The following is a 13,411-nucleotide window of genomic DNA, read 5'->3' on the forward strand; positions in this document are numbered from 1 at the left end:
CCCGGAGCGGGGGTGTAGTGGATAACATTGTTGACTCACAGCTAGTGGGTACTGGTTTCTCATCCCAGTGGGGCACCAAACAGTTGGGTTCTAGTGTGATTCATATTATATTTGCCTTGCTTGTTGCTTTTGCTGTGGGTTTTCGTTTTGTCAGTTTGCATGTGTTGTGCAGAAACTTCTCTTTTCTTTGAGTAATTCTGTTCAGGCCTCACACCTGATACACAATTATTGGCAGAACGCACCTGTGTCGTTCATCTCGAAATGATGAGGCATCATAAATGAAAAAATGAAACTTTAATGTCGCAGTAGATTTACCATTTCCGAGTTCCTTTTCCTCTAACATAGATGTTACCCTGCCCTCTGCTGGTCACAAAATATATCACAGTTACACTTCACACCGAGACAGCACCTGCTGTCAATCAACCAGGCCAGTGCGGGACCGAGTCTGATCATGTTGAAGCCCAGTCAGGAGGACGGGTGGTGGAGCTGACACGCCTGCTGGGAGTTGACTTGGACGGTCCAGTGATGCTGTTCCAATCGACGAGAAGGATCAAATCGCCGCCTTTGAGCTATGTCACCTCGTAAGTACACCCAGGTTATGTCCTTCAGTCATAAGTCTTTTTGATTTAAATGCTCTTGAGAAGATCTCCTGCTGTGATGAGACGTCTCCTATAGTAGTACCACATAGTTCGGGTTATTCTCACGTGTGCCCACACACAGATGACCTAATATGAGGATTTAGCTACACCTTGTTCTCTGGAAGAGTGTGTTGCATGCCATCAATTGAATCTTCAAAGATTTCCAAGCTCCAGACTTGCTTTAGTGAAAGGTGAATTTAGAGATTCGAACCTCCAACTTCACACCTTACAGCTTCTGGCCATGGGACACGGGGGGCCCCTTGGCAAATGTGTTGTTTTGGAATGTCGAGTTTATCTTCAATCAAAAGGCACCTTGCCTCCCAGGTTCAAGTCGGTCTCACATGGGGCTGGTCCCTCTCCCTCCTTCCTTTTTCTTTGTCCTTATCGTGCCAGTCTGAAGTGATTCCACCTTGTATTATTCAATAATTGTTTACCCAGCCTTAGCTGTATCAGTGCCCTCGCTGCTGATTCCAAAAGGATAGAATCGTGAATTCAAACATCAGTCTTTTAATCAAAGTGTTATATAAACCGGGTGCAAATCAAAAGGTCGAGCCAGCATCTACAGACCAGTGCAGACGCAGCTTGAGCTGATATCCTATCTGAGGTTCCAGCCAATGTGAATTGTTAATGCCAGTATTGGATTACAGTGACCTGATAGCATGCGATGCATGGAACAGTACTCCAGGTGGCTTGGGAGGATTTTTGTTACCTTCAAGTCAAACTGGATTACAGCATTGACCTAAAACATTTTTTGTTTTTACTTATCAAAGGATCAATGAGGAGGTACAGTATCATTCATGCCATTGAATACTGACTGTTTAGTACTGTATTTCATAAGAAACTAATGTGTACATGTAAGGTTCCATCACTGCTGTCCACGAGCTCCAATTATGACATTTCTGTAAATGTAACACAAGTATATGTGTTTGCCAGTGGATGGCTAACAACAGCTGGCCAACTATCAAGTTGTTGTCCTGTTTTTTGTTCAGTGTCAGATTTACAATTTGTAATTTGAATGTCTCTCGAAGTCTCTAGATAGAAAATTGCTGCATTGGAAGACGAGATTAAAAAGAGATTTGGTCGATCTGCAAGCTTTTGTTGGAATGCATCATGGCTCATGATGAATGATTAATGGTGAAATAGTACATCTCCAGGACGAAGCATATGACATATGTAATTGCACAGCTTTATGTTTTTTTACTCCACAATTAATTTCCACAGTGTCCATTAAGTCAGATTCGAGTTCGCAGCAACATTAGTTTATTTTATTTACCCTTTTGATTACGGTTCTAGTTTCAAACTGCAAAGGATATGTGCATTGTTAAACACAAAATCAAATATTAACAGTTTTAACAGGCTAGGCTTCTTACAGTTATGAAAAATAAATAAATAAATTACAGAATGTAATATCAACCTATAATGAAGACAGGGTGACATGGAGAAGGTTTGCTGTGGCGACCCCTTAACCTTGGTAAGATGTGCACAGTTAGAACAAAAAGCAAACGACTCACTATTTTTATAGTTTTTGAATCCAATTCCAAATCTCAACATTTACATTAGATAATGAATTGTTTTGGGAAATAATCATACACATATATTGCCTTTATTTAAAGACTCCTTGATCTTGAGGTTTAGCTCAAATAGAATCGGTAATCTTCATAGGGATTATTGTTAACAGCTCTTGTTTCGTATTCATACCTGTACACCATCCAAACACAAATGCATAATGCGGCTGCATAACGTTTGTCGACTCGTCCAATAGCAGTGAAAAACACTTACAGTCCACAATGTCCTTCCAAAGCTGCTGTTTCCTCAGAGCAGTGCAACTGCATTTCTGTTTGTTTGCTTTTTAGCCCCCAAATATGGAGTCAGTTGCTTGAACAAATGCATCTTTTATCATCTCTCCATCTTGGAAGGACTTCTTGTGCTTAATGATGAAGTGACTCACTCGGCGCGACGCTTCAGTGGCTGCCTTTATTTTTTTTTAGGTCATGCTGTGAGAAAAATAACTGCTTTCTGAGCATTGTGAAAATAGTCTTCCTCCCTTTCAATATGGAAGCATTGAGTTTTTGGTTTCTTACTTTGTCCAGCTCCTCAATTCATTTTATACCCTTTATTTAATATAAAAAACAAATTTGAAGGCTAACTATTTAATTAGCCTACTTGAGTTTTGACACCGGTTGAAAATCCATGTTTCAGAAAAGATGAGATGAGATCAATACTCAGTCAAGTGGCAAATGCCATAGTGAGTATTGATGATTGGTTATATATTTATTATGATTTATACTCATTCTTGATTTCCTGTCCACTCTGTATATCACCCTTGCTCGTCTCCATCCTATCGGCTATCTCTCTCTCCCTTTACCACACTTTGCTCTGGAATCGCTTCTTCTTCTTCTTCTTCTTTGTCCAACAGTAGCCCAGTTTCTGGCAGCCCACTGTTGGACAGCCACACCGGTGGAAGTCATTCGGAGGCCAGGCCCAGACTCTTACTGGTGTATAATGGAAAGTGAATTTGTTTACTCTACACTGCATGAGGACGCAGTAGGTAGCACTGTTGCCTCACAGAAAGATGGTCACAGGTTTTGCACGCTCTCGCTCAGGCTCACGATGCTTTGGCAATTTAGAAACCGTGACAGCACGAGACGAAATGTATTGTGTTTTGTGTGTGGATTTTGTTCCCCCTGCAGGTGTGTGAGGCGAGTGCTCTCCAGCAGGCGTCACTCTCTGTGGATAATACTCATCCTGGTTGTGGCCTATATTGCTATTCAGAACTTTCTTGTCCACCAGGCCAGGTGAGGTAACACTCAACTAAACCAAAGTCACAATAACTACAAAATATGGATTTCCTTTTTTCATTTATTACCTACATTTGTCAATTGAACACACACTTAGATACCACTAGTACTGAAATAAATTAATTCTGAGAATATCCATAATATATAAAAAAAAAACATTATACCCTCAAAAAAAATGCATATGCAAAGCAGCATGGAAGAGAAAAAAGTAAAGTATCCATATCGAGAGGCAAGGGTGAGTGCCAAAATCAAATACTGACAAGAACTGAAACACCCTGGACAAGCCGCCAGTTCATCACAGGGCCACACACACATAGACAATCATTCACACACACACACACACATATCAACAATTTAGTGTAAATTCACCTAATTTGCATGTTTTTGGTGGTGGGAGGAACCCGGAGAACCCACTCAGACATGGGGAGAACATGCAAACACTTCACAGAAAGGCTGCATGTCAGATTCGAGCCTGTGACCGTCTTGCTGTGAGGCAGCAGCGCTAACCACTGCACCACCAAGACGCATTTTGAAACATTTTGATTCATTTTAAGATTTTCAATTGATGGTAGTTTTAGAAATGTGTCATTTTACAGGTGGTAGTGGTGGACATGTAAATCTATCCCTAACTTGCACAACATACAGACGCCTCATTGATTACTGATGTCGTTAGTATTTTGGACAGTATTTTACATATTACTGACTCGGTTTCGTGACTCTTCACAGGAATGACAAGCTGACTCTGACTGAACTCCCACGTCAGATAAAAAAACACCACCTGTTTCCTGCTCTGCAAAATGTCTGGAAAGACTTCCGTTCTGCATTCTTGACAGTCAAGTCAACCATCAAGTCATTACGGACCGCAAGAAATCCAGTTCTCCATCATCAGAAAGAGCGATACAGAAAGCCATCAGATTATACTTGGCCAAGTCACGCTGATACGATTTTCAACCTTGCTACAACCCCTCAGATAGGCACAAACAGTGTTTCATCTGGGAAGTTACTCCTACCAAATCAAAGACCTGCCGGACTGCCAGGTTCTTCGGACCGCCACAGTGCTAGTGAAGCTTTCTTGTCTGCAAGCAGAGACGAAACACTGATCAACACCATCCCTCAATCTAATTTCTTAAACGCTCACTTCAACTCCGCCAAAACCAAAACTTGCCATCGAAAGTCACACATTGTTTTCCTCAAGACACACAAGACAGCAAGCAGCACAATTTTAAATATCCTGTATCGCTATGGTGAAAGATGGAACTTGACCTTTGCCCTCCCCCGGAGCAGACACAGCCAATTTATTTACCCATTTTACTTTGCTTCCCATTTTGTGGAGGGGGTCAGCAGCAGAAGTGAGAAGGACTTCCACATCCTGTGCAATCACATGAGATTTAGAAAATCTGAGGTGAGTTTCAAGATGTTTCCTGAGGTTTCGTGGGCCTAATTTAACAAAACATCGATGAAAGAAGGGGCACTATTTACGCTGCAATGTGACTACAGGGTTGCCGCTTTAAAAGAATCTGCAATTTTCCACTCACGCTACGCAGGGGTGAATAAGCCTCCTGCTTCCTACCTGCGATATGCTGAACTCTGTGCACATCTCGATGTCAGCAACATCCTCAGAGTGCTAAAAGTATCACCATCTCGCTCATTAAAAATAGGCACCAAACTCTATTTTGCAGCAATAGCTCTCCTTCCTGAGCCTAGGGCTAGGCAGAATCAGGAAAGCAGTAGAAAGCTTACCCTCACAAATTAGGTTAGTGCTCCACCTCCAATGTTATTCTTTCAGTACTCTGGGGAAACTGGCAAACACAGAGATGGGATCTGCCCTGTCTGTGTCAAGTTTAATTTTGTATAAGACACATTTTTAAAGAAAGATAGAAAAACACAAGTGTGTTTTCTCTGCTACAACAATACCAAAGTGGTCCCCAATTTTTAAACAACTGATCCTGCTTACAACTGGTCACAAAAGCTTCCTGAAACTCAGCCCCTGGTATTCATGTGGTTCTGCAGTGTTAAGCAATAAAACAAGGACTATGAAGAGACAAGTACTTCACCCACTCCACAAGACACCACAACTACGCCCCCGCAATGGCTCTGGAGGCAAACCAACACGAACCGACACACACAATACTACAAAAAAAATAACAGACACAACCCAAGGGAGGAATGTCCTACAACATCACAAACAAACAGACTCAAATGACCTAAACCTCCGAAAAAGCCTCTTGGATGAGAAGTGAAACGTCTTCAACCAACCTTACAGTAACACTTAAGTATTGATTTGCACATGATCATCATAACCAAATAGACTGAATGGACCCCGTTGGGATCTCCCATTTGTTATACTTTAGCTCAGTTGGCCACAACAAGAAGGAGAAACACCATGGACGAGTATCAACAATATACTTTATTCAACTAAATTAAACCAAATCAAACTGAATGGTATCAGGAAGAGATTTGCTTCAGGCCTTAGGTAAACCAGGAATGACTAGGCTCCCCAGGTGTAACAGGGTCACCAAGTCGCCTACCTGTAGAGAAAGACAGATTAGGGACATGTCAACCTCAAGAGGATTTACGGAATCATGATAGGACATGGATACTGACTGCCACTAAATTACCAATAGGACCTACCTGTATAAGGAAAACACATTTACACTGCAGTATTTTGCATTCATTGTGGTGAGTTAATTTTACAAAATGATAGATCTACACTATCTCTAAATTTCTTTCTATGTTATGTCACAGGTGGCAAAAGTTATGCCTGAGGATAGCTTCTACTTTTCCATCCTGAGACATCCTGTGGCCATGATGGAATCTATTTTTATTTACTACAAGAGCATCCAAGCCTTCCAGACGAGTCACACTCTGGACAACTTCTTAGACAACACCTCAAGACGCTACAACTCTTCAGTGATCAATAACCACTATGCTCACAATTTAATGGCTTTTGACTTTGGGTTTGACAACAATGTTGTAGCTGGTACTGAAGACCTAGAGGAGAGAGCTAGCATGACTATTGCAGCTATTCAGCGAGACTTTCATGTTATTCTTATTTCTGAATACTTTGATGAGTCGATGATCTTGCTCAAGCATGCCCTTTGTTGGTCCTTGGAAGATATGGTGTCCTTTAAGCTTAACAGTCGCAGTCGACAAACCCGTCAAATACTTTTACCAAACACTGCGGAGAAAATCAAGCAATGGAACGCTTTAGATTGGAGGATCTATGTGTATTTTAACACTACCTTCTGGCACAGAGTGGATCGTCAGGTTGGGAAAGATCAGATGAAGAAGGAAGTCTCTCAGCTGAGAGGGCTACGAGCCCAGCTTGCAAGCACCTGCCTGAAAGATGGAGAGGCAGTCGACCCTTCCCAGATAAAAGATGCAGTGCTGAAGCCGTTCCAGTATGGAGCAGCTGTCATCCAGGGCTATAACCTAAACACACACTTAGACAGAGAGACCAAAATGAAATGTCAGAGATTTGTAATCCCAGAACTGCAGTACACAGATCATCTATACATGCAGCAATTCCCTCTGCTTTCTGAAAAGCATAGAAAAGCGAACATAAACAGGTCGTAAGATGCAAATGTTCTAATTTCACATCGTTTCGTTTTGTTAACACATACGGTACAGAAGGCATGAATGAATTTATGAGCGGTAACTGCAAGAGTCATGGAAAGATAATATATAATCAAATTTAAAAAAATGTAATTAAATTAAATTAAAAAAAAAAGTAGTAGTAGATGTTGCATCTATTGTATGCTGCTGTCAGTCTTAATTAAGAAAGTGTTGAGTTTGAACAGCATGGTGTTTGTTCATATTACCTTGCTTTTTGTGACGCTAAAATATTTTCGGTATTCCTGTAGGTGAAACCAGAAGAATTGTAACCTGAAACATTTTGTGACCAAATATATATATTTTTGCAAATAATAAAACAAAAACTGTGGTGAAATTGCATGTCGTACAACTTCCACATGGACACCAACTAGCTGCAGAACATAAGGATCCACTATGGGAAGAAGGCAAAGTGGCAGAGGCATTGTGATGTTTTGTGAAAGGTTCTGCTGGGAAATATTGGCTCATCATGTGAATGTTACTTTGACATGTACTGCCTAACTAGACGTTGTCACAGATCTTCCTTTCATGGAAACAGTATTCCCTGATGGCAGTGGCCTCTTTCAGCAGAATAATTTGAGGATCATAACAGGAAGTTTGAGGTGTTGACTTGGCCTCCAAATTCCAATCAAGTGTTTGTCTATCGACTTGTCTAAGGTATCTAAAGGCTCTGGTTCCCTTTCTGCTTTTGCAGGGTTTGGAAATCACAAGCCCTGCATCATTGGAGTGAGAGTTGAGGGCATGAAGTGGCAGGCACTCTTGGTCCAAAGATCGTACCAATCATGCCATAAGGAGAAGAGTTTTAAATTATATTCCGGATTTAAGAGGGAGAGAGTGTAGAGAGAGATATTTTCTCACACCAGAACAAGTGCAGCAGCATTCTGGGTCAGCTGGAGAGTCTTTAGAGACTTATAATGACAACATTGTCCTTATCTTGTCGGGGCATGTCTCGCGCTCCTTCGGTCCCCTGCACATGTGGACCACTTAGTTTCCCTGGCGATTGGGACCAGCAGGTGGAGTCGTGCACAAGAGCAAGATATGTTACTGCCTGATGTCCAGCCACATGGCAGCGGCAGCACAGAAACTCAGTGTGGACGGTGTAAATCTAATTAGGAGGGGAATGAGCTGCTCGGCGGAGGTCTGCGCTCTCTTCTACTTTTCTAGTTCAAGTTGATTTGCGTGTTCATTCCTGATGCAACCCTCTGCATTTATAAGGGCTTGGGACCAGCTCAAGGGAGAAACGGGCAGCTCCTGCTACCTATGCTACCCATGAGGCTGCATAAACAACCCATCATCATTAATCTTGAATTATTTTATCTGTTCCACTCTGCTTATGTTATATTCCTAAGGAAGCTTATTGCATTCACTGCATATTTTTTTTTCTTTCGGTTTTCCTGAATTTCTTAATTAATGAGATAAAGTATTTCTTTCCTGTTTTTAGCGGTATTTTTTTCTGCGTTTCTGAAATAATTAGATAAATTTATGATAAATAATTTTTTTATGTCTTCAGTGAATGCAATAAGCTTCCGTAATATTCAGTTGAAACATACAAAATATGAAATGTGTTTATCAACCAGCGCTCTGTTACAAATGGCTTCCAATCAACTAAGGTATTAAATGAACGCTTCATTCATGAATGTATTTATTAATTAATGTCGAGTGACAAAATAGGTGTCTGTCGAGTCCTCCATAGGTCGCGCTCGTACCCTTTGCGCGGCCGCGGTCGTCGTCGTGAACGCGCGGACGGAGCCGTGCCAGCAGCAGCGCGCCAGCGAGCAGCAGAGAGAGACTGCGGAGAGGAGCGGGCGGCGCGCTGAACGCTCGGATCTACCTTCTCTTCTGCCTCTGGGTCGAACTTAATCGCCTGGACCTTTTTGAATGAGCGTTTTGTGCAGCATGAGTAGGGTGAGTAGAGCCGCAGTTTAATCTTAGATAAAGGGGGCAAAGTTATGTGCGGCAAAATAAAATGTAAAAAAAAGGAGCGGAACGTGCTTAGCCAGTCGATTATGCGTTGTCTCTCCCCCCCCATTAACCGCAACGTGGGACAATGTGGGTGTCCTTTAAATACGTATCGTTACCCGCTGGTGAAATGCGAGGCCTGTGGTTCTGATGGAGGAGGGAGAACAGTTGATGCAGCAGGGCTGCAGGGCTCCAGCCTCAATTACATGTGGCAACGAGGAGTCCGACCAGCGCTGCAGCCATTCGGGCGGAATTCCTTTTGTGGTTTACATAAAACACATTTTTTTTACAACGTGCATAATTGTCTGGCGTTTGACATTTTATGCTTTGATGTAAATGTTAAGCTTCAGTCATCATGTCATGAATATATGGTGAACAGCTGTCCCAATCTGTTACGCATCATATTCAACTTCAGCATCTGTTTTTTGAAATATTAAAAACTAAATAAAAAATATGTCACTGGCCTGGTCTGCTCCTCTAATAAATTAATTTCACGAGGCTGCAGCCTGCAGGCAGTCCAACCACTGTTAGTTATGATGCTTTGAAGGTGAAATAAAAGAAATAAATATCGCATTTCATTGGCTGGAAGCGCCTCTAAATAAATACTTTGTAGTAAATGTAACTCCAGACCAATCTTTAAGATGCATGTGGCTGTTGATGCACACATACAGATGGAAATAGCAGCTGGGACTGGTCTGAAGTTTCTTGCTGGTGGTATTCACTATAAATGTCCATGTTCACAGTAGGTGTGTGGGTTTGTATGGATGATCCAGATGATTCTTGGCTGTTTTGAGATATTGAAGTGCTGGATTAGGTATATGAAGCGATCTCTGGTTATGGCAGAAATCAAAAAAGAAAATGTAGGATTGTTAGCCCATTCCTCCGCTTACCGGTAACTAAGGCCTTATTTTACATGCCTGTGAATGACTTGGTGACATTTAAATCAAAATCCGGTATGAATCAGATTTTTTTGTGTGCAGTTACATGTAGCCTCGATCACTGAAGGAAAATGTGCAGACGAACTGCTGTCTACATTGGCTGATCTATGCCAAGCACAGTGACCTCCACATGGAACAGAACTAGGGGTATAGGAGATAGAGGACCCCCCCCCCCCCCCTGCCTTCTTGCCCCACCCTCCTTCCCCGTGTGATTTCCAACCCCCCCACCTCCTTTATATTCCCTTGCTCTGGGATCCTGAGAGTTTTGTGAATGTCCGTTCATGCTGAATGCCAACACTCTTCAGCCTCCACTGTGTGTGAGAAAAAAAAGTGAGAGGGGGGGAGAAAGCTGAGGAAATGGCTCCCCCTCATCATCCATGCAGGAGGTTGCCTATTACTGGGGATTCTTCACTGCTTGTGCATGGGGGGGGGGGGGGAGTGTGAACGGGCCTGCTGTTGTTCTCAGCGACTCCTGGAATGCTACTGAATAGTGTTTGAGTTAGGCCTGATGCCCAGCAGTATCGCCTGTCTTCATTGTTCTCATCTTTGTAAGGTATTCTCTTGCTCTCGCCTGCATGTTCAGCCTGGCCTCATCACCACTGTACCCACCGATCAGGACAGACTGACAACAGATCTGAATTATATCAACCTATTGTTCTTAAACATCCAATATTTTACTCCATGTGTGGCCCTGTGGTTCCCAAAATATGTCTGTGACATTTTTGCATAGAACACCACTCTGTTCATGTACTATAGAATACCTTGCATGCCCTCTGTTTCAGCCCCCTGGTCTTGCATGTCTATTTATGTCTGTGGCGTAAAATACAAATGAGTTCAGGCTAGCTGCACTCCTTTTCAGACTTTGATGTGCCGTGTACTTGCTGCTGTTTTGCTCCATATGTATCAGAATCAGAAGTAGTTTAATGTCAATGAGGGTTCACAGAGTAGGAATTTTTGTCGGTGAAGTCGTGCAACATGTAACAGTAATGACAATAATAGATGCTAACTACAACGCTATGCTACAGGTAGCGTATGTATATGTATATATGTATGTATGTATTAGGGGTGTAACGGTACGCTAAAATGTCGGGGTATACCCCGTTTTTCGCCTGTAGCCAGCTGGGACAGGCTCCAGCAAGACCGGCGACCCGCAAGGTGGATAAGCGGTCGCAGACGAGTCGAATGAGGTAATCTAGTCTCCAAGAAAATGGACGGATGGCTGTCCCCGGAAAGAACTGAGCTCAGACACGTGGTGTAGGACTCAAGCCTTGGTACATGATGTGCAGTGTCTACAAGGAAAGTAATTTATTTTCTTATTTCCTGTATGTTTTTTCATTATTCAAAATGCCAGTATTCATTCTCCATAATGTGCCCCTTGGTCTGTTATTTAAGTGTACAGTATTGTCAGGTGAATCACAATGTGATCCGATATATCTGCTATTCCCATTGTGCACTCCTTCACCCTATGTTATATTCAGCAAGAAATAATCAGTTTTGGAGTAGCGTCTCTCCCTCACACATTCAAACCCACAGAGTGAGCATCGTAGAGGAGACTGCACCCAACACTCACACGCTGTATATTCAGTCGGAGAACAGTCACTCCTCTCCCTACTGTATCGCATTGCAGCAGCATCAGCAAGAAGTGCATATGGAAGTTGGGTCTGTAGAGGATGCACAGGACGTACAGAAGCATTTAGTTATTGATGGATGGACCATTTATTGTAGGACGGATCCAATTATGTACATAACGGAAACATGAAAGGGTCTTTCAAGGACTTCCTCTTTCAGGCTGTGGTAACATTATGTTACTCTGCGCAGGCCGGTCAAGTTCTTCCACACAAATCCCACATCCATTACTTTATGGACCTTGCTTTGTGCGCTGGTGCACAGTCATGTTGGAGCGGGAATGGGCCATCTCCAAACTGTTCCCACAAAGTTTGGAGCATGAAATTGTCCAAAATGTCTTGGTATGCTGAAGCATTAAGAGTTCCTTTCACTGGAACTAAAGGGGCCGAGCACAGCTCCTGAAGAACGATCCCGCACCATAATCCCCTTTCCACTAAATTTTACACAATGCTGTCTGACAAGTGCCGTTCTCCTGGCAACCACCAAACCCAGACTCGTCCATCGGATTGCCAGACGGAGAAGTGTGATTCGTCACTCCAGAGAACACGTCTCCACTGCTCTAGAGTCCAGTGGCGGCGTCCAACTCTGCGTTGTTTGGTGATGTAACGCTCGGATGCAGCTACTCAGCCATGGAAGCACATTCCACGAAGCTCTCTACGCACTGTTCTTGAGCTAATCTGAAGATAGCATGAAATTTAGAAGTCTGTGGCTGTTGACTCACACACCTGTGACCATGGAAGTGATTGGAACACCCAAATTCAATGATTTGGATAGCTGAGCGAATACTTTTGGTAATATAGTGTATGTGTATATATATATCCTTCATATGTATGTGTGTATATATACTGTGTGTATGTATATAATCTAATAATATACACACATTGTCTGTGTATAATTATATGCACAGACAATGTACACACAACTGTAAACTGCTGTGTCATCCATGCCCATTCATATTTAAATGTGAGAGTTTGACCGTTGAAGTTCCTCCAGCCGCAGCAGGCTGTCTTTGTCTGAACGGATTCATCACCCTGGAAGCTGTTCACATCGTTCTGCCCTCATTAACATTTCTGAGCCCCTCGCTCTCTGGCTACCACTCTTTTTTTAGCACAATTACTCACACAGACATTCATCAACTTGGTGGTAACCATGGGCTCTTTTAATGTCCAACGGCCAGCGTGATAACACTGCAGTAAGAGTTTTTGTACCCCCGTCTCCCTTTCATGCTTTATTTTGTCCTTGGCCTTTTGTTGTTGTTGTGTTTTTTATTACAGAGATTGTGCAATACTGCCGCAACAAAGAGCCTTCATTGCTTGTCCTTTTCTTTTGCACTGAACTAAACTACACAAGGATTGTAGGTTCCATACTGGCATTTAATTTGGCATTTTAATGATGCATAAGTCAACACTGTCTAAATAAGGACTAGCATGGCAACAATTAATCTTGAATCATTGACTGTATTGTGATTGATTTAGTGATTTGCCTGGATCATAAGAAGCTCTCAGACATTGCTTTATCTCTGCAGTTTCCAGCTCTTTTCATTACTTCCGCCGAGACGGAGGTTATGTAATCGCCGGTGTTTGTCTGTCCGTCAGTTAGCAAAATAACTCAAAATATTCTCGACGGATCTTGATGAAATTTTTCAGGAAATGTTGGGAATGTTACCAGGAGCAGGTGATTGCACTTTGGAGATGATCCAGAAGAGATTCTGGAAAATCTGAAATATTCGGTAACATTGCAGTCAATGGAGCTTCCTCAATATCTTGGTTGATAATTTACCAATGTTTATGGAATTTGACAGTCATGTAGGGTTGGGACTTCTATTTTACCACCGAATTTC

General features: G+C 42.4%; 1 protein-coding gene across 1 annotated transcript; it reads left to right on the top strand.

Moving 5' to 3' along the window:
- Positions 1-345: 345 nt before the first annotated feature.
- gal3st2 (galactose-3-O-sulfotransferase 2) lies at positions 346-7,012 on the top strand. The gene is made up of 4 exons (XM_068745737.1): positions 346-581; positions 3,329-3,433; positions 4,163-4,838; positions 6,182-7,012. Exons 1-4 carry the CDS (start codon positions 346-348, stop codon positions 7,010-7,012), a joined length of 1,848 nt encoding a protein of 615 aa, XP_068601838.1.
- Positions 7,013-13,411: the final 6,399 nt, after the last annotated feature.

This window comes from Brachionichthys hirsutus, chromosome 11 (assembly GCF_040956055.1).
Source record: "Brachionichthys hirsutus isolate HB-005 chromosome 11, CSIRO-AGI_Bhir_v1, whole genome shotgun sequence".
Classification (NCBI taxonomy): domain Eukaryota; kingdom Metazoa; phylum Chordata; class Actinopteri; order Lophiiformes; family Brachionichthyidae; genus Brachionichthys; species Brachionichthys hirsutus.

Bases quoted from the DNA above. Each gene is read 5' to 3' on its own strand.
- gal3st2 (XM_068745737.1), top strand. From the start codon at position 346: ATGTTACCCTGCCCTCTGCTGGTCACAAAATATATCACAGTTACACTT. The intron at 582-3,328 runs GTAAGTACACCC...TTCCCCCTGCAG, and splicing joins CCTTTGAGCTATGTCACCTC to GTGTGTGAGGCGAGTGCTCT. The intron at 3,434-4,162 runs GTGAGGTAACAC...GACTCTTCACAG, and splicing joins TTTCTTGTCCACCAGGCCAG to GAATGACAAGCTGACTCTGA.